This window comes from Pieris napi, chromosome 19, assembly GCF_905475465.1.
Source record: "Pieris napi chromosome 19, ilPieNapi1.2, whole genome shotgun sequence".
NCBI classification, from domain to species: domain Eukaryota; kingdom Metazoa; phylum Arthropoda; class Insecta; order Lepidoptera; family Pieridae; genus Pieris; species Pieris napi.
In genome coordinates this window covers 2,614,452-2,633,614 of record NC_062252.1, presented here as the reverse complement: position 1 = coordinate 2,633,614, position 19,163 = coordinate 2,614,452, and the positions used below count along the sequence as shown (strand labels likewise).

General features: G+C 43.1%; 1 protein-coding gene across 2 annotated transcripts in view; it reads left to right on the top strand.

Annotated features, from left to right (window-relative positions):
• The window catches only part of LOC125059080 (fat-like cadherin-related tumor suppressor homolog), a 35,352-nt gene that overhangs the window by 4,649 nt on the left and 11,540 nt on the right, over nt 1-19,163 (top strand). Inside the window, exons 2-15 of one of the 2 annotated variants that reach the window (XM_047663280.1) lie at nt 8,639-8,678; nt 9,043-12,081; nt 12,192-12,471; nt 12,599-12,916; nt 12,984-13,318; nt 13,408-13,777; nt 13,890-14,703; nt 15,240-15,783; nt 16,178-16,963; nt 17,129-17,501; nt 17,583-17,606; nt 17,893-18,132; nt 18,218-18,415; nt 18,681-19,075. In XM_047663280.1, coding sequence (XP_047519236.1) covers nt 9,058-12,081; nt 12,192-12,471; nt 12,599-12,916; nt 12,984-13,318; nt 13,408-13,777; nt 13,890-14,703; nt 15,240-15,783; nt 16,178-16,963; nt 17,129-17,501; nt 17,583-17,606; nt 17,893-18,132; nt 18,218-18,415; nt 18,681-19,075 — 7,701 coding nt within the window. In that variant the 5' untranslated portion in view covers nt 8,639-8,678; nt 9,043-9,057. The remainder of the gene's footprint in view (nt 1-8,638; nt 8,679-9,042; nt 12,082-12,191; nt 12,472-12,598; nt 12,917-12,983; nt 13,319-13,407; nt 13,778-13,889; nt 14,704-15,239; nt 15,784-16,177; nt 16,964-17,128; nt 17,502-17,582; nt 17,607-17,892; nt 18,133-18,217; nt 18,416-18,680; nt 19,076-19,163) is intronic. The other variant, XM_047663281.1, reaches the window with a different exon arrangement.

Below are 19,163 nucleotides of genomic sequence, written 5' to 3'. Positions count from 1 at the left end.
CGACATTCCAGTACCTCCACTAGGTGGTCATGAAACGTTTACTATACTTGGTTACAGTACTGTACTTGAGTACAGAAAAACGTCACGGTGCATTACACGGGGGGGGCAATAATCTGAAAAAACTACGTAACGTAATACTTGAACGCTCCCTAAGTCAGCCGGCTTCAATAATAATATCACATCTCGAAAACCTTCATTAGGATGATTAGGGCATTTATTCTACTACTACTTGACTTAGTCATAAGTTGTAATTTGTAATTAAAAATCGAACAAATTCCAATTCTTTCGTCCACTAAGCTCCTCCAAAGTTGATGCGTGCGTCTAAAGGTATCTTCTTTAGTTTGGCCATTCGAGAAATTTCCATAAACAGTGGTGGATGTCATATGATATTTCTTTAATTGCATTGCATATAGCTTAAAGTGATTCAAGAATCAATGAACAAAGGTTTAATTGAATACACTCAAAGTTTTCTTTAATTTTTTCTAGTGTGCCTTAGTTTATAGAAGTCGATAAGACCATGAGCAAACTGGTATTTCAAGATCGTTATGTTCAGTCTGCGTGTGGAATGCATAGCTATTTGGAATATAGAATTAAAAATAAATGTATTTTGATATGATAGGGATTTTTTTTTAAACAGAACACATGGAACTGCCATTAAAGACAGCTCCTACAGACCATAGACAACGCTGTTAGTGGGTGTGTTGCCGACTTTTTAGGGAGGAGATGCTCTATTTTTAAATATTGGTCATTGGTGATGTTTCCTGGGATACTACAGTTCGCCAAAGGAAATGCCTAGAGAAGCGCACTGTGGATCTTATCACTGATAACGTATCTAGCTATTAATTCAAGGAATTAGATATATCTTTAGCCGATTATAGACTATAAAATGATTGTGTAAATAGTATTTTGTATATCATTAATATTTGAATACAGATAAAATTCTAAATTATCTTATACTAGACAAATGTACCTTTTCAATTATATATAATTGATACCCTCTTTTCTTTAGCCTAATTCCAATTGGTTCAAAGATACTTCAGTGGGTGGTTCCATACAGTTGTGGTGCGCGGCAAATCCTGCTACAAAACGCTAAGTTGTGGAACGACGGATGTCGAGGTGATTCAGGTGGAATTTCGTATTCCGCCTCAACGTCCAATGATGAAGACCTAATTCATAGTTGTACTCTGTTAACAGTTCTTTATAGTTAGTTTTCGTATCTTTCACAATTCTTAATGTGCGGTTCCTGGGTCATCGGGGTGCTTTAAATAATAGAGGATTTTAGTTTTACTCTATATTAATCACTCGCGTACTACAATAGAATATAAGCGAAATAATGAAATGTTAATAGCTATGTAACAAATAACTGCAATGTAACAGTGGAAGAGAGTGCCTACGTCTGGCTATACTCTCATGGCGTAACTCCGACTATTTAGGAAATCGCCACGCTTCTAAAACTAAGACATCCTGAATGAGCATAATGTACAGCGTTGGTTGTAAAAGTGCAAGATGTAGTGCTTTCCAAGATGATTTGATTATATTATAAAAGTCTCTAATTTATGAACAATGCGAACACCTTTAAGGACGGCACTATCACCACACTATTACCATTAGGACTATACTGAATGGGCCCCTGCACTACCGAACTGGAGTCCGATCCGGAATGTAAGGGGCGAAATGTTTAATTTAGTGACCAAAAAGTCACCCATTGAAAAGTGGCTTTATAAGCTATGTTTTGAATTGATATGACAAAACCTTTTCAACTCACATAAGTTACTTACGATTAAGTATTACGTCACGCAATTTTTGACCCCCTCCCCACCCCACGTTATACTTAAAAGTCACTATTATGTGTTGTCAACTGGAAAGTCGAAAAAAATATTATCATCGTAACGTTTTACTTTTACAAGAGGAAAAAAATTCTTTACGTAATACTTGAACGCTCCCCTAAAACATATTTGGCAATAATGCTTAAAAACAGTAACAGAACCTCCTTTGTCACTTCCTCGAAAAATTAAGACAGGCCATACTTAGAACTTTTAGGTCGTAAACCTCGCCGGAAATAACTAGTTATTGTTAGCTGGTTAGCTATCGACAGCTGTGCGGACAACACATTTCGGTACCTGCCAGAAACTACCTGCGTCCCCCGGTTCATTCTTTTCACCTATATAGGTAGAGATTCTTTGAATTGTCGGTAATAAAATTGGCTGCTTTGTGTGCACAAATTTACAAGTACTGACATGTCTGGAGGCTATACATATGATTGTTTTTTTACATTGAGCTGTTTTTGCAGACCCCGCAGACTAGAATTTTCATTATTAGAGTAGATTTAAGTTCTGTATTGTATATTTTTGTAAGTTTACATTATACTTGGGTTGTTAGAAAGAAACTGCTTTTATATGTAAGATCGCCCATTCACATCCTTTATCTTCATTTATATAATTTTAATTGCGTTATCGTGATGGAAATAAATATGTTATTCTTATAAATGGTTAACTGTTTAGATTACCCCAGGATCTATTTTTGATCCTGGTACCGTGCACGCGGGCCTAAGTCAAGTGAACACATTTTTATGGGTATCTTGTTGTAATTATTATTTTGAAGGAGATAAATTTGATAGATTCGTGTTACTGTTTTGGGTTTATTACTATTATGTGCGGCTTAGTACACCCAGTGGTATGTCAAAGAGTTTTACGTCTTCTACAAATTGTAAGTCATCAACTTAAAATTAATTGATAAACATGGATTCCGAGAGCACTAATTGACAACCATATGTCTCATTTGAATGTACTTGAAAAAAAAATTATTTATTAAGAGAATAGGTAGAAATGTAATGCTACTTATTTATATTACAGCACAAGATGATAATTTAACCTAGCTTATAAATACAAAAAAGAAAAACAATAATAATGTTTTACGTTGTACAAAGATAAATAATGTAATATTAGTCCCGTTTTCCCCAGTCTCTGAATAGCAGAGATTTTGGCGTGGGTCGAGTCCCACATACCCCTGCAACTTTTAAGGGCAATGCGCTAATGCATTTCCAACTCGGGTATATAAGAAAAAAAATCCTAGTGTCTAGAACGCCAATATCAATGGATTCATTCGAAATACAATCCATGTTTAAAATATGTTTTTGTTTATCTGCCTTCTGTGCTGAGACTCATCGATTTTTGAGTCTTTATCGATCTCAATGTTTAATTGTTTTTTAGAAAGTGTAAATTGCGCGCATAGAAAATAATAGCCGGGATTGTAACACACGATCTCAGGGTTGAATGAAACGTGAAACTGCTAGGCTTTTTTAATCCATTTAATTATTTAGGGGTTTAAAGATAATGCCAGCTTTATAAAGCTTACAAAAGTTTACACATAAAATAAGTAATTACACAAAGCAGTCCTTAACCAATTTTAAATATACACTGCTGCGTTTTTTTTAAGAATAGGTGGCAAATGGGCTCATCTGATGTTAAGTGATATCGCTCATGGACTCTCAATGCCAGAAGGCTCGCGAGTTCGTTGCCTGCCTTTTGCGAATGGATACGTTCTTGGACCTAAGTCAAATTGGTTTGGAAGCACTTTAGTGGGTGAGTTCCACATAATAGTGGTGCGCGGCAAAAACTGCCTTACCAAATGCTTAATTGTTTAACGACGGACGACGGGTGGAATTTCGTATTCCGCGTCGACGTCCGATGATGAAGACCTATTTCATAATTGCACTCTTTTACCTAAAGTTAGTACTTTATAGGATATAAGTTTTATTTATTATATAGTTTAATTCATTCTCTGTACTAATGTTTTTTTATTCATATATCGTTCAATTTATAAAGTAAGAAATTTCAGTTCCTATATTCGTCGCAATTTGATAATAAAAAGACAGCAACACAAGAAAGAAACAAAACAAATTTTTTTGCCTATCAAAATTTAACCTTATTTTGTTGCCTCTCCATTGGAGGTTGGCCGTCAGTCTCGTGACGGGTGTCTTGTCCTGTGCCAGATGCAGCAAATACCGCAGTTACAACACCCGTCCACTCCCTAATATTACGAAGCCATGTATTTTTCCTACCAATAGTTAACCCTGGATTATGCTATAACACATGTCCCAGAAGGGCGCTTCCATCTCAGAAACTACTCGATTTAGTCCCTGTATCTTTTTTTATTATAAGTTGAAATGCTTATGTAATAAATACAAAAAAAAAACAATAAAAACAATTACTAACCTAAAAATATCTAAATATATAAAACAAAGTCGTGTTAGTTACACCACTTATAACTTAAGATCGGGTGGACCGATGTTAGTTACCTCTTTTTTGGTGGATTCTTCTCTGCTCTGAATAGCAGAATAAGGAATAAAATATCGGATAAGCTATCGAATAACAATTAATTAATTTTACGAATGCAGCATGTAGTGCCATCTGTTGACAAAATTACGCATATAAAAGAAACCTACCACTTTGTTCTTGCACTGGATAACAAAACAAAAAATGTTAAAATAGTATCGCAATATTGGCGCTAGAGAGGAGGCATAATTTGTAAAACTGCTATTCTTCTTTCGCAATGACACGCAAAAAAATATTTCTGTATTTGCAAAAAAAAGTTGTATTAATGTTAACCTTAATAAAATCCTAAAATAAGCTTAACTAAAGTTAACACGATATTATTAGACTGTAAGGTGGAACGAAGTTCACCGGGTCAGCTAGTTAAAAATAAAATATATATAATTAAAAGGGACTCCCCCGTTAGGCAAGGTTCCGAAGATACTGGCAGCGTTGTCCCTTTGAATAGCTAGACTAATTCTTTGTCCGAGGTAGCTGCCAGATCTTCAGTGTCCTGTGATATCGACTAACCTTTTTGATATTTCCTTTAAAAGCCTTTATAGTGCTAAGACCCCACGGTCCAAGGGTCTCGACACCGAATAGGACAAAATCATATTTGGGGCCTAGACCCCTGTATTTGCAGGCTTTAGCTTTTTCAGCCGCATCACAAGCCGCACCAGCTCTGTTGTTGATTCCATGTAGATGGGAAGGGGCCAGTGTGTCTGAACAGGTTGCATACCATACCATTTTAGATTCGATTTTGCTAAATCTGGGTCCCTTAGTTGGACTGGCTTAATAAAGAATTGTCTCGATATCTTAGCTTCCAAGAAATTTGTCGATCATCATACATACACTTGCGGGAGTGAAAGGACTTGGAAACTTAAAAATAATGGGTTTCCAAAATTAATCCACACAAATTCTATTTTGAAGTCGTTTAGATATTACAACAACACCATGAATAAAGAATGATAGCAGTGCAGAAAATATTTATTATAGATTCTCGGTCTATAAAACTCTTTCTAACCCATAGTAAATGAAGTTCTAGATATATTTTCAGGATTTTATAGGCAATTATTACATAGAGGCTAGACCAAGGTGAAGTACGCATATAGATTGAATCAATAATCGTGCACCTATTGTAAAACGGCCTTTATTACAAAACTTCAAACCCCGATTTTAGCTCATAGAGTTTAACTACATCCCATGATTAATCCATGATACGATTAATGAACTACCGCGATTAGATAAAGTATAGTTCTAAGTGACAAACAAAATATTCAAAGGCCGGCAACGCACCTGTGGTGATTCGGCTGCTGTTACTGCCTTTAATGGCTGTCCCGTAGATTCGTTTGCAGCTATTTTATAAAACTTTTAATCAGTTATTTGATATAAAAGTTTGTTTTTGTTGTGTTTTTTTGTAATTTGGACTTCGTGTCTAATGCCCTACATTAAAGAATGTATGAATATTAAGTGTGTCGATCGATTTATTCTGTATCGACAGTAGGTTCACTGTTGCGAGTCCCTAAGATCAGAGTGAGTGAAGCGCGAAGGTCAGGCCGATGACCGGTGCGCAGGCGCCGCTAGTGACGTCATCATACGCGCTCTATTGCTGCAGCCGGTTCTCACTAACTGAACTTCAGAACTACCGTAATATTCAATGTTTTGCTATAAGTATACTTCTATAAGAAACAAATGCAATGAATTCAATTATATTTTTATTAGCAAGCAAAACAAGTTTATAATTCGTCCTTACCACACTTATAATTATTTAAAAACTCATCTATCAAACTACATTTTCTATTGAAAAAAAAATTCATTATATAATTAAGTCGCGGAAATGAGAAAATTATTGAACTATTGTACCAATATCTTTACATTTTTTATTTATTTAACCGTAATATTATAAAAACTTGTGACAAAGACGTTAAAATTGTGCCATCCATATGTTTACTTACATACTATATTATTATTTATTTTAAATGTAAAACAAAACCTTATATGTTGGTTTACCATTCATACATTAAAACTCCACATATGCATTAATTCTTTTAATTGAATATATTTAAAAGATATTTATTTAACTGCACTTGTGAAAAGCTCCATCTAGCGACAATCGCCCAAAATAAAACTTGTTTCACGAGCTTTGTTATTTCATTTCGTAGCGTGGTGTATGTAGAACGACCATAAGTAATAATAATTCCTTAATTCTTATTCAAGGCTTTATTAGCAAAAGCTTTATCAACTTCGTCATGTAATCGTTTCATACAAAATATAGGTTCTGATCCGCTATTTTTCCGATTATATCAAACTAGCTGCTGTGGTCTCTGGCCGAATGACCAGCGCTGTGGAACTTTCTGCTCCTCAGCATAATGCTGAGCCAGGGCCAATTACAACCACAGTACACACACATTGCACACTTGAAGCGAACCGAATGGCAAAAGGGAATTTTTAATTTTTATTGATGTCTTATTTTATTTTTTCTTCGAGTATTGTTATTTTGTGTGTTTATGTATGTGTGTTTTCGTATGTAATAAATGTCTATGTCTATATATAATGCACTGAGAGCGCGTTTAAGCTTCAGGCCTGACTGATTTCAACCATAACTTAAATCACATTAGAACAATACTCGACACAGTTTCCGTTTGTAAATAGGAAGAAAGCAAAAGTATGCGAGTCGTCTACAAGCGATTATTATTCCGCACGCTCCCACAGCTATTGTTTTGTTCAGAACAAACACGCCGCCTATACACGTTCTTAGAACGAGATATCACCGATATATCACAATACCAGAACTGCAATTATTGTCACGTTGAAGAAGAATATTTTTTGTAATAAAACATACAAACTATGTACTAATAGCAATTGCGACTTCACCGCGCTAATAATAATACCAAATCGTTTATGTGCAAAGAAAGTGGATTTAGATTGATTAAAAAAAACCGCACAATCTGCCATTTAGAAATAGGCATGCAAATGTTATATTAATCGTATGTTAATAGTTCTGGTTTTTATAATTAAAAGTCGTTAATTATTATTGAAAGTTCAGTAGCTGAATCATAAATATATAATTCCGTTTTTATTTATAAATCTTATGATTTATTTGACTTATGACCCCTGGATGGGGCACAGGAGCCTCTATCAGGGGCTCATCTATACTGGGGTGCAATGTGATTGTTAAGGTATTTCATTAGTGTCGAAAATTTATTAAAATTATTTGGAATTTGAATTTCAGTTATTCAATCTATATTTTGAAAATTTACTTTCTGTGTTTCGTTAACAATTTCCTAGTATTTTTTTAAACCTATCATTTCAGATTTTTTAATATTAAAAATAATGTATGTGGGGCATAATAATTTTAGGAAGGCCAAAATTATTACATTAATTATTATTAAGGGGAATGGTACAAAAAAACGTGTGTGTACTTATGTACACGCGTTAGAAGTTATTCTTCTTTGGCGTAACAAGATAAAAATCTTTAAAAAAAAAATTGTAGAAAAAACTAAAATGTTGACTATAGCTAACTTTAGGGTGTCGGTTTTTTGTGACGCGCGCACATCCTAAAAATTTACTCTCATCATTTTTCCCTAACGCGCCAAAAGAAGTATAACTTCAAAAGGATCTTTACCTCATCTACAACTGTACGTCGCCAGGTTTGCTTGGGACCGACATGCTTCCGCTTTTTTTTGTGGGTTCCAATCAATATAAATCTAATACAAATGGACGCCAAAAACTTTATTCACAATATAATTATATTTACAAGTCAGGCTTTTATCATTGATCCATGGAACCGTCTGTTTCTGTAGATCTGGAATACCCTAGATTAAAAATCTTTTACTTTTATTAAAAAAAAAAAAACTCGACAACCCAACGATTTACAGTTTTATTCTATTTTTTTTTATTTTGACGTGATAACGTCTTTAAAATCGTTTTAGTCGGGTGACATGTTCAGAAACTTGTGTCACACCAAAACCTCACGAGCGCGATCGCAGGTATAACGAGAGAGAGACGGACCGATCTCCCGTCTCATCTCGAGCGCTGCCAGTCATTCCGTGAATGTATGAAGAAAAATGTATATCATAGTCAACTTATTCGACTTGTCATTTTACACCCGAAATTTATCATCAAAAGTGTGAATAAAACGATAGATGTAATTTAAAATTTGAAAAAATTGTTATCTTCATTAATTCCTTACTTCCCAAAAACTTATATCACCAATAAGACGTTATCACGTAAACATCTCGATCGTAAACCTACTTTACAAACAACCAATATTTTTTTTAAAATTTTATTAATAGTTTATATATATAATCAGCGTATTTTGTTTTCAGCGCTTGGAGTCTAATCATCTTATTGTCTGCGCTTCATGAGGTATGTATTACGTTAGTAAAAATGAGTAATTAAAATTAGAAAATAATATTTTAAACATTTAAAAAAATGTTTTTAGAAACACAGTTAATTTAAATACTTTAGAATGTATGTTAATGTATTTATAAACGATAAATATTATTTATTTCTTAAGTCTGTGTTATATAAAAAAAACTCCGAAATTAAATATAAATATTATTATAGCTAGACACAACAATTAATATACAGAACTAACCTATATCTTCTAAAAAAACCTATGAGGATGTTTTTATAACTCGTAAATGTTTGCAAATTTGTTTGAAATTAATTGAATAAATATTATCATACAATATAGAACAACTTAATTTTGATCGATTTCTTTTTACAGACAGCCGGATGAGGAATGGCGAGTGCGCGCGCGCTGCTCTTGCTGGCGGCGCTATGCAGCGCGCGCGGTGCGGGGCCCGGCCCGCCTCAATTTTCCCACACAATTTACAACGTGAGCATACCGGAAAACAGCCCACCGCGCACCTTCGCCGATCAGCCTGCCGGCACCGCGGCATTTGGCCTGCGCCTTCCAGTACATGGCACGCGCGTGCGCGCTCGTATCCGTCACGGTGACCGCGACAAACTGTTCAAGTTGGAAGAACAGGTAGTGGGAGACTTCTGCTTCCTATCAGTGCGCACACGCGCCGGGCACACAGCTGTACTCAACCGTGAACGTCGCGACCATTATATGCTAGCAGTACGAGCCACTGCAACATCGCCTGATGGATCACAGTTTGAGGCTGACACGCTCGTCGCCGTCACTGTTTCCGACGAGAACGATTTAAGTCCCCTTTTCTATCCTACCGAATATGAAGTATACGTGGCCGAAGACGCCCCTCTGCATTCAAGCGTCCTTCGAGTAACAGCTGAAGATGCGGACTTGGGTATCAACGGTGAAATTTACTATAGCCTGGCGGAACACACGGAAATCTTTGCGATCCACCCTACCAGCGGAGTTTTGACTGTCACGCGAAGTTTATCTTTCGCGGAGAAAACACGTCATGATATCGACGTGCTGGCACACGATCGAGCGTCTTTGCTGTCCCTAGGAGAAAAAGCTCCTGCTGCAAGAGCGTCCGTTATAGTTAACGTCAAACAAGCAAATTTATATGCTCCAGAATTAAGTGTCAGAAAACTTCCCGAACTGATTGAAAATTCTACGACCGAAACGTACGCTATCATTGAGGTGACAGATCGTGACGTAGGTGAACATGGTCGAATCGCTTATCTCGATATAGTGGACGGGGATCCGGACGGTCACTTCAGAATACGTCCTTCTTTGCAACCGGGTCAATATGACCTAGTCGTACATGCCCTTTTGGATCGGGAGAGCGCACCTCAGGGTTATAATGTGACTTTACGTGCCACCGACGCTGGACAGCCGCCACGCTCCTCCTACCTCACCTTACCCATCACTTTAACCGATGTTAACGATAACGCGCCCGTATTTAGCAGAGAAGTGTATGAAGCTAGCATTCCTGAAACTGCACCGCCTAATACACCTGTGATCAGACTAAAAGTGACGGATCGAGATGAAGGACAAAATGCCCTAGTGTACATTGAAATTGTTGGTGGAAACGAAGGCGGAGAATTTATTGTCAATCCTGATACCGGTGTTTTGTATACGGTCGTTCCTCTAGATGCTGAAGAGAAATTTTTATATACTCTTACAGTTTCGGCTATTGACCATGGAAATGCCGGAACTCGGAAACAGTCTTCGGCAAAAGTAAAAATTTCAATATTAGATGCCAACGATAACGATCCCGTATTTGAAAAAGATGAAATGGAAGTAACCATCGTTGAGAACGAACCCAGCGGAGCTATCGTTGCGAGAGTGGTCGCTCGAGATGCTGATTCTGGAGAAAACGCGTACATATCGTACAGCATCGCCAATTTACAACCGGTACCTTTTGAAGTCGATCATTTTTCTGGTGCAGTAAGAACAACACGACTATTGGATTATGAAAGTATGCGTCGGGAATATACATTACAAATTCGAGCCAGTGATTGGGGCCTGCCATACCGGAGACAAGCTGAAATGAGACTAACTATCCGTTTAAAAGACGTCAACGACAACAGACCTCAGTTCGAACGTGTGGATTGTGTTGGATACTTACCACGGAGGCTTGCTATTGGTCACGAGATCGTAACATTGTCAGCAATCGATTTCGATTCTGGGGACGCGGTGTCTTATCGAGTTGTCGGCGGTAATGAAGACAATTGCTTCTCTCTCGATACTACAACGGGAATATTGAGCTTATCTTGCGACCTTAGTGATATTCGCACTGAAACAAGAATACTCAATGTAACGGCCACAGATGGAACCCATTTCGCTGACGCAGCCTCGCTTACTCTGCACTTGGTTGCTGGTAACACTGTTAGCGGTAGCGCCGACCTGAGCAGCCTGGAATGCCGTGACACGGGCGTCGCACGTCGTCTCACTGACGTCCTTGCCGCTGCTGAGCGCAGCAACGCCCCAATTGATTTCGCTGAGGACTTTCCGTTGGCTTCGTCACGATTTGGCGAGAACTTACACTTTCCAGAATTCGTTGATTTTCCTATTGAGATAAAAGTGAATGAATCTGTTGCGCTTGGTACGTCTCTGGTAAGGTTGCACGCTCGGGATCGTGATCTCGGGTACAACGGCCTCCTGGTGTTTGCGATATCGGGAGGAGACGCTGACTCTGCCTTCCGGATCGATCCTGACACGGGAGAACTGAAAGTTATTGGCTACCTCGATAGAGAACGGGAAAACGAATATTACCTGAACATATCAGTATACGACCTAGGCGTGCCGCAGCGGTCATCGTCTCGTCTCCTGCCAGTTACTGTGTTAGATGTCAACGACAATGCACCTCGTTTTGAAAAGACCCTGGCTAGCTTTCGGGTTACTGAAAACGCCATTAACGGAACGGCGATATTTAGGGCGAATGCAACGGATCGAGATAGTGGGGACTTCGGAAAAGTGAGATACAGCATCAGTAGCGGCAGCGATGGAGAATTTTGCGTTGACGCCGAGAGTGGCGTTGTGATGGTATGCGCCGCGTTAGACCGCGAGAGGCGCGCTGTTTATGAACTTACTTTGCGCGCTGTTGATGGCGGCGGGCTTGCAGCGGAAGCAGCTGTGCGTGTGACCGTAGACGACGTTAACGATGTGGCACCGCGATTCGCGCTGGCATCATACAGCGCGCGCGTTCGCGAGGACGTACCCGTCGGCAGCGTGGTAGCTGTGCTGGAGGCCTTCGACCCCGATTTGGGTGCAGGTGGCCGTTTGGTCTACTCTCTGCCAGACCAGGGCGCAGACGATATTGTTTTTACTGTTGACTCCGCCTCGGGAACGTTACGTACTGCTCGCCGGCTAGACTACGAAGAGAGACAGGTATATATTAGAGTTTTTAAAAATGTTAACGTTAAATACAAATTATTTTTTTCTTATATGCAGTGATGTCATGTTTTAATGACATAAATTAAATGAAGCATATGCGTTAGGTGTATGGCGTCACGGTGCGTGCGACTGATGGTGGACAACCCGCGCTGTGGGCCGAAGCCACGCTTATTATTGAGGTGGCTGACGTGGACGAGAATGCGTATACACCCACATTCAGCTCACGCCTTGCACTGGAGGCGAAAGTAAAGGAAGATGCAGGGCCCGGCACTCGCGTTCTCAGTGCTGCAGCTCATGATGCAGACCCTCCTGGCCGTGATTCGCGCCTCGCCTACTATATTCTTGCTGGATCTGGAATGCCACACTTTTCGATCGATGACGCAGGTTAGTATTCTTTTGTTTCAAAGAGTCAACATATTTACGGTGCTCGGTTTATTGTCATCGAATACGCCTTTACTTTATGCCTATTGTACAATTCAAGAAGAAATCTAGACAGTGTCGCTTTTCACAGGTGTCATTCGAACGGCAAGTCCCCTAGACCGTGAAACGGCGGCCGAGTACTGGCTCACTGTATGCGCGCAGGACCACGGCCTAGTGCCTCGTCACGCTTGCGTGTATGTGTACATCGAGGTGGAGGATGTCAACGATATGGCGCCGTGGCCAGAGCATGCCGAGTACCGCGTGCGTTTACCTGAGAACAGCCCCGCTGGTACGCACGTTGTAAAAGTCACGGCGCACGACACTGATGCAGCGCCACGCCCGCCGCATCTGCGGTACTCAATCCGCGCTGGCAACCCCGACGGGCTCTTTTCTATAGACGAAGATACAGGTAAGCCCCATCTTAAAATTTCTTACTTCCTCCAGAACGGTATAATCTATAGGGTTTTGTTTCGCAGGGGTCATAGTGACTACGGGTCGGGCGCTTGACCGCGAGGCGGCGGCTATGCATGCGCTGGAAGTATCCGTGTCGGATGGCGAGTTAAGCGGGACGGCGCGTGTGCGGATCTCGCTCACCGATATTAACGATCATGCGCCAGCATTCACGCAGCGATTTTATGACGTCCGCGTGCCGCCACACGCTTTCACACAACGTGATGCACCTTCATTCGACGCTAGTGCGGAGGCTGACATTGACACAGACGCGGAGGATGACGAGGAAGGCTCGGGCACGCGCCTCTCGTGGGATTCTTGGGACGAGGAACCTAGTGATGATTATATCTACGTTACAACGGTAATCGTGACTTATTAATACATTATTTTCTTGTCCCCACGTAAATGAAAGAATTTAATAAGACTTTAATAATTAATCTGAATCGATAGGTGACGGCACTCGATGATGACGCAGCGGAGAACGGGACTGTGCGCTATAGCTGGAGAGCACGCGGCGGAGCGCGTGATGCACTCCGATTGCACTCGCGCTCTGGCCGTCTCTACGCCGCACCTGACCTGCATCTAGGACCGCATCTGGCTTACGACGTAACGGTGCGCGCCTGTGACTCTGCGCTACGTCCTCGTTGCGGCGTGGCAAGGGTGCGTGTACGGGGCGCTGTACGTGCTGGAGGAGGCGCACCGCCCACGCTTCGACCGCCGCCACCGCTACAGGCTGCGGAGCTCGACGCTCCGGGCTTCCTGCTTGCGTTACTACAAGCTTCAGATCCCGACGGCGATCCCCTCTACTATGATATCATCGGTTAGTCTCGTTTAATTTTACCGTTACACTTTTATATATTTTTAGAATGGCGTTATCTGTACCGGAGCACACATAACATACATAGTCTGCAACGTAATTCGTTCTGTTTCAGATGGTGATCCTGACCACGATTTTGTGGTGGGGCGCGAGGACGGCAGTGTAGTACTGGCGCGCCGGCTGCTCTGGGAGCGGTGCGCTAACTATCGTCTCAACGTATCTGTTACCGACGGTGTGCACACTGTATTCGCTGTTCTGCACGTTTCTGTCGTCAACGATGCCAACGAGGGAGGCGTTGATTTCGCTCGCGACCTCTGGGAATTGGAAGTCTCGGAAGCTAGTCGACCCGGAATCGCTCTTGCAACGCTGACAGCGCGCGCTGGAACCGACGAACGTCTTCTTTATGGGATCCACGCAGCACGCGCGCCGGCCAGCCTCGCCCTATTTCGCCTACACGAGCTGAGCGGCGTCCTCGAACTAGCCGCGCCCTTAGACCGCGAGGCGGCCGCGTTGCACGAGCTGACCGTCTGGGCACGTGATCAGGCGCCGCGAGCTTCGCTTGCTTTTGCACGTGTAACGATACGCGTGGCTGGCGCAGACGAACACGCGCCATCGTGGGGCCGGCGTTTGTGGGAAGCTCGAGTGGCGCGGGGAGCGGCGGCAGGCACGCTGATCGCTCCTTTACGCGCCGCAGAGCGAGACGCGGGTGGTGCATCGCCTGTCTACTCATTAGCGGGGACAGGCGAAGCCGCTGGACTGTTCACCGTGGATGCGGATTTGGGTGATGTGAGGCTAGTGCGACCGTTACCGGCACTTGGTCCACGCGAGTACACTCTGCAAGTGCGAGCCGCCGGGCCTCCGCCCGCTGAGCGTGCTTCGACAGTACCGCTTCACGTGCTGGTTGTTGACCCAGATGACGCCCCGCCTAGGTATACTAACATAGATTATTCCAGTTCATTAAAGGACAAAAAAAAGTTTGACTTAGTTGAGAGAGAGTAGAGTCTCCAAAGAAATAATGAAACAATCTTACTTATAGTGAAACCAATAGTAGCTTTTGTTCAAACTCGAACTCAAACTCAAATCTTTATTGCATTCCTTATGTACATAATTTATTACAATAATGAATACTCTCTCTCACAATAAAAATACTACGAAATGACAAGGTACATGTTAAGAAAAACTACTTGTTTAACGACACGGACAGCTCTTCCATAGCGCGGGAGATAAATAGCGCAAATGTAGATTAGTGATGCATGCGTTTCTTTTGTTTACATCAATTTCGAAATTCTAGAGAAGCAATTTGTTTATTGTGGAATCATGGTGCATCTCTCTCTAAAATTTCATAACTGTATTTTTAATAAAAGCTTGCATTGTTTCTGTAAGGTTTTATATTTATAGCTAGTTGTAAAGACCTGAATCTGTACTATTTTTAACGCTCAACAGTAATAACGACTAATGTTTATAGATTCGCAACGACTGAGGTGCGGTGCGAGGTAGCTGAAGACGCCGCGCGCGGAACTTTGGTAGCGACACTGGAAGCGCGCAGCCCAACTGGGGTCCGCTATGCGTTAGCCGGTGGAGACGGCCACTTTCGCCTCAATCCAGCCGCCGGTTTGCTCACCCTAGCGGCCCCGCTCGACTACGAGCAGCAAAGCATCTACAACCTGACTGTTACCGCGCTTAACATGGGTGGGGGCAGCGCAGAAGCGCGTGTCACTGTACACGTAATCGACCGTAATGAATTCCCACCGGTGTTTACGCGCACGCGCTATCGGGGCGTTGTCTCCGAGGCGAGCGAGCCCGGGGCCCTAGTGTGGGATTCAGCAGGCCGTGCACCACTTGTGCTGACCACCAGCGATGGAGATTCGCCGGCCAACCGCCAGCGCGCCTTTGAGATCCGAGACGCTTCTGCCGCGCGTCTCTTTCACGTTGATCCGCTCACCGGTGCGCTTCGTCTTGCAGCATCACTTGACTACGAGACTGCACAGATCCATCGGTTTACTGTTAAGGTGATTTTCACTAACTTTTTGAAAGTATGTTGGAACAGAAAGCTATATTCTTGATCTACCTATCAATGCAATATTACTCGAGTCTTTTTACATATAATTTATACAGAACGTGGCCGCATTAAAATACCATTTAAAATAAACAAAATAAATGCACACATACACATTTATATGAAACTAAAAAGTACTTATTCCTTTCCTCCAATCAATATAAAATAAATAATCCATTGTAAATTAATGGGACCATAAAAACTTTATTTATTATTTATAAATATGTGTTTTTAGGAAATGTAAGAGAGTACAGAATAGATTATTAAGTTGGTTTCAAAATCTTCATACACGTAATTACATATATATTTTTTTATACTAAGAACTCTAACAACAAAAAATCACTCAGGTCGTGGACATGGGAAACCCTAGGGTGCCATCAGACAGCGTGGCACACGTAACAGTAGACGTGACGAACGTGAACGATTGCCCTCCAAGCTTTTCTCAGCCGTCATACGAGGCCACGGTGCTACTTCCGAGCGTAAAAGGCGTGGCTATACTGAGTTTAGCCGCCACCGACGCCGACGGGCCCGGTCTATTACGCTTCGACGTGATCGAGGGCGATGCGCGCGCTTTTTCGCTATCTGCTGGTGGCCAGCTAGCAGTGGCAGAGCCGGCTGCGTTAGTCGCTGGCGCCGAGCACCATTTGCGCGTCCGCGTCTCCGATGGCGAATTATCATCCACCGCACGGTTGCTGGTGAAGGTGCGCGAGCCAGACAACTCGGGACTCGCCTTCCAGAAGACAGACTACTACGCCTCGATAATGGAAAATTCGACAAAACCTGTGACTATCGCTGTCCTCGACGTGCTAGGAGCGGCGCTTAACGAGCACATCGAGTTCACGATCTTGAACCCTACTGAGGGTTTCGAAGTGGGCCGCACATCGGGCGCAGTGCGAGGCACGGGCTTAGCATTGGACCGAGAACAACGTGCCTCGTACGTGCTTCTGGTCCAGGCAGCGGGCGTAGGGCGCGTGGCGCGCGCTCGACTCACGGTGGCTGTAACGGACGTCAACGACAACTGCCCAGTCTTTGTGCGGAGACCGTACGTGGCGGCAGTGCTGGCAGGCGCAGAGCCTGGGACGGAAGTTCTGACAGTAGAGGCCGTCGACGCCGATGCTAACGACAACGGGGAGGTACGTACTGGCGAATCATAACATCACGCAGGCCTTTAAACTCAGAATATCATAATGTCAAATATCAAAACTGAAACTTTACTATCACACAAAAATAAAAAACACATTAGCACACAGGTGCAGAACTATTACTACAGCTAAAGTAATATTTTTATGTTTGAGCAGGTGCGGTACGAGATGAAGCGCGGACACGGAGAGCTGTTTCGTGTTGACCGGCGCACGGGGCAGATCACCCTGAAACAGAGCGTAGACGCGCAGCGGCAACAGTATACGCTGCTCATCGGTGCATTTGATGGTGGCGTGCCAGCCTGCGCCGCAGAGACCGAGGTCACGGTGCACGTATGGCCTGGTGGCGCTGCGCCGCGCTGGGAGCGAGCGCATGTGTCGCTGGACGTACGTGAAGACATAGCGCCGGGCGTACCGCTAGGACCGCCGCTACGGGCGCTGTCGCCGCTCGCACGTCAACTGATTTATACGCTTCATGCGCCCTCAGGCGCCGACGCTGACCTCGATCTCTTCGAAATACATTTTGAAACAGGTGAGGACCAATACCTAGTCCACTTCGCCACACGAGTCTCGTTAGCCTCCTACTAACTAACTTCTTCGTTTTCTCCCGCAGCCCGAGACGGGGGAACTAGCCCGTGTGAGTACTGACCGCCCATCCCGGCATTCGGAAGCTAACTCATTTGCTTTGTTTGAGAATATTTATTGTTTCGCCTCAGTCGGTGTTCTTTTGGTTAAAATCTGCATCCACTCATTGCGCACATTTGATTTATGAAATGGTCGTCTTGTGAAATCTCACTTTGAATGTCGTCGTTGCACTTTTTTTTCATTTGCACTGACGCTTCCGGAATCGTTGTTATCATCCCGCTTGGTTTTATTTTGAAAGCAAAACGGACGGCACATGGTCTGATATATTTGCGTTTCAGGTACGCTATCGGCTCGCGGCGCTCTAGACTACGAGCTTGCTCAGTCACACGAGTTACGCGTACGCGCCACGGATGGCGTATCGGGCGCCTGGGCTGAAGTGGCCGTAACGCTGACCGTGCTCGATGTCAACGACTGCGCGCCAGAGTTCGAGCGGGACGAGTACCACGCCGCTGTGCTCGAGAGTTCCGCGCCTGGAGATCTTGTTATCAATGTTCGCGCCGACGATCATGACACGGGTGAGACAGCTTGATTAAAATTGACATAAATGCAATAAGTGTATGTTCACACAAAACGCTCGTACTCATTTCGTTACGTACTTAGGACCTAACAGCGAAGTTCAATACTCACTATCGGGGCTCTTGGGTGAGGCAGTCTCGCAGTTTGTCGTCAATGCGTCATCAGGCGCCGTACGCGTTGCTGCGCCACTAGACGCTGAGCTCGTGGCGCATCACCACCTGCTGCTCACAGCTACCGATGGCGGACGTCCAGCGCTGCTTACCACCGCACATCTCTTTATCACTGGTGAGTAAAATACCCGCATCATACAGTAGTAATGCAGTACTGTACTAGTAATGGAATAGGAGAATTAAGACAAATTTGCGCGCCATCGTGTGTGCCAGAATATGCGAACGATTTACGATTGTATCACCTTAACATTTTGTACCATATTCTTGCAAAAAATAAATTATTATTATTATTATTAGGCATATGCATTATGCAATGCTGTACTTATTTCGGTAATCGGAACGTTTAACTAAATAGTCAATAAGTAAGCTGCTGCTTGCAGTGGAGGACGTAAACGACTGCGCGCCGCGAATGGAACGAGCCGTTGTGACAGCATTGGTCTCGGAAGAGGCTGCACGTGGTACTGCGGTGGGGCGTGTCGCAGCTTGGGACCCGGACGAGAGTGACGCGGCTCGACTGCGCTACGCCATGCAAGGTGCCGAGCGCGGTCTCAAGGTAGACCCACTCACGGGTGTACTATCGTTGGTCGAGCCGACAGCTTTCAACGCCAGCAGCGCACGTTCGCTTAACGTGTCGGTGACAGATGGAGCGCGCGCAGCGTTCGCTCGAGTCAAACTGACGCCAGCGCCAGCCAACCGCAACCCTCCACACTTCCCGCACCTTATACACGAGGCCCGTGCACTAGAAAACCAGTCGCCGCCACTATTACTAACCACGGTAAGCAGCAAACTATCTTTCACACATCTATACATGTTTATACCAATGATAACATACCTCATAATTATAGTTGCTCCTAAAATGTTTG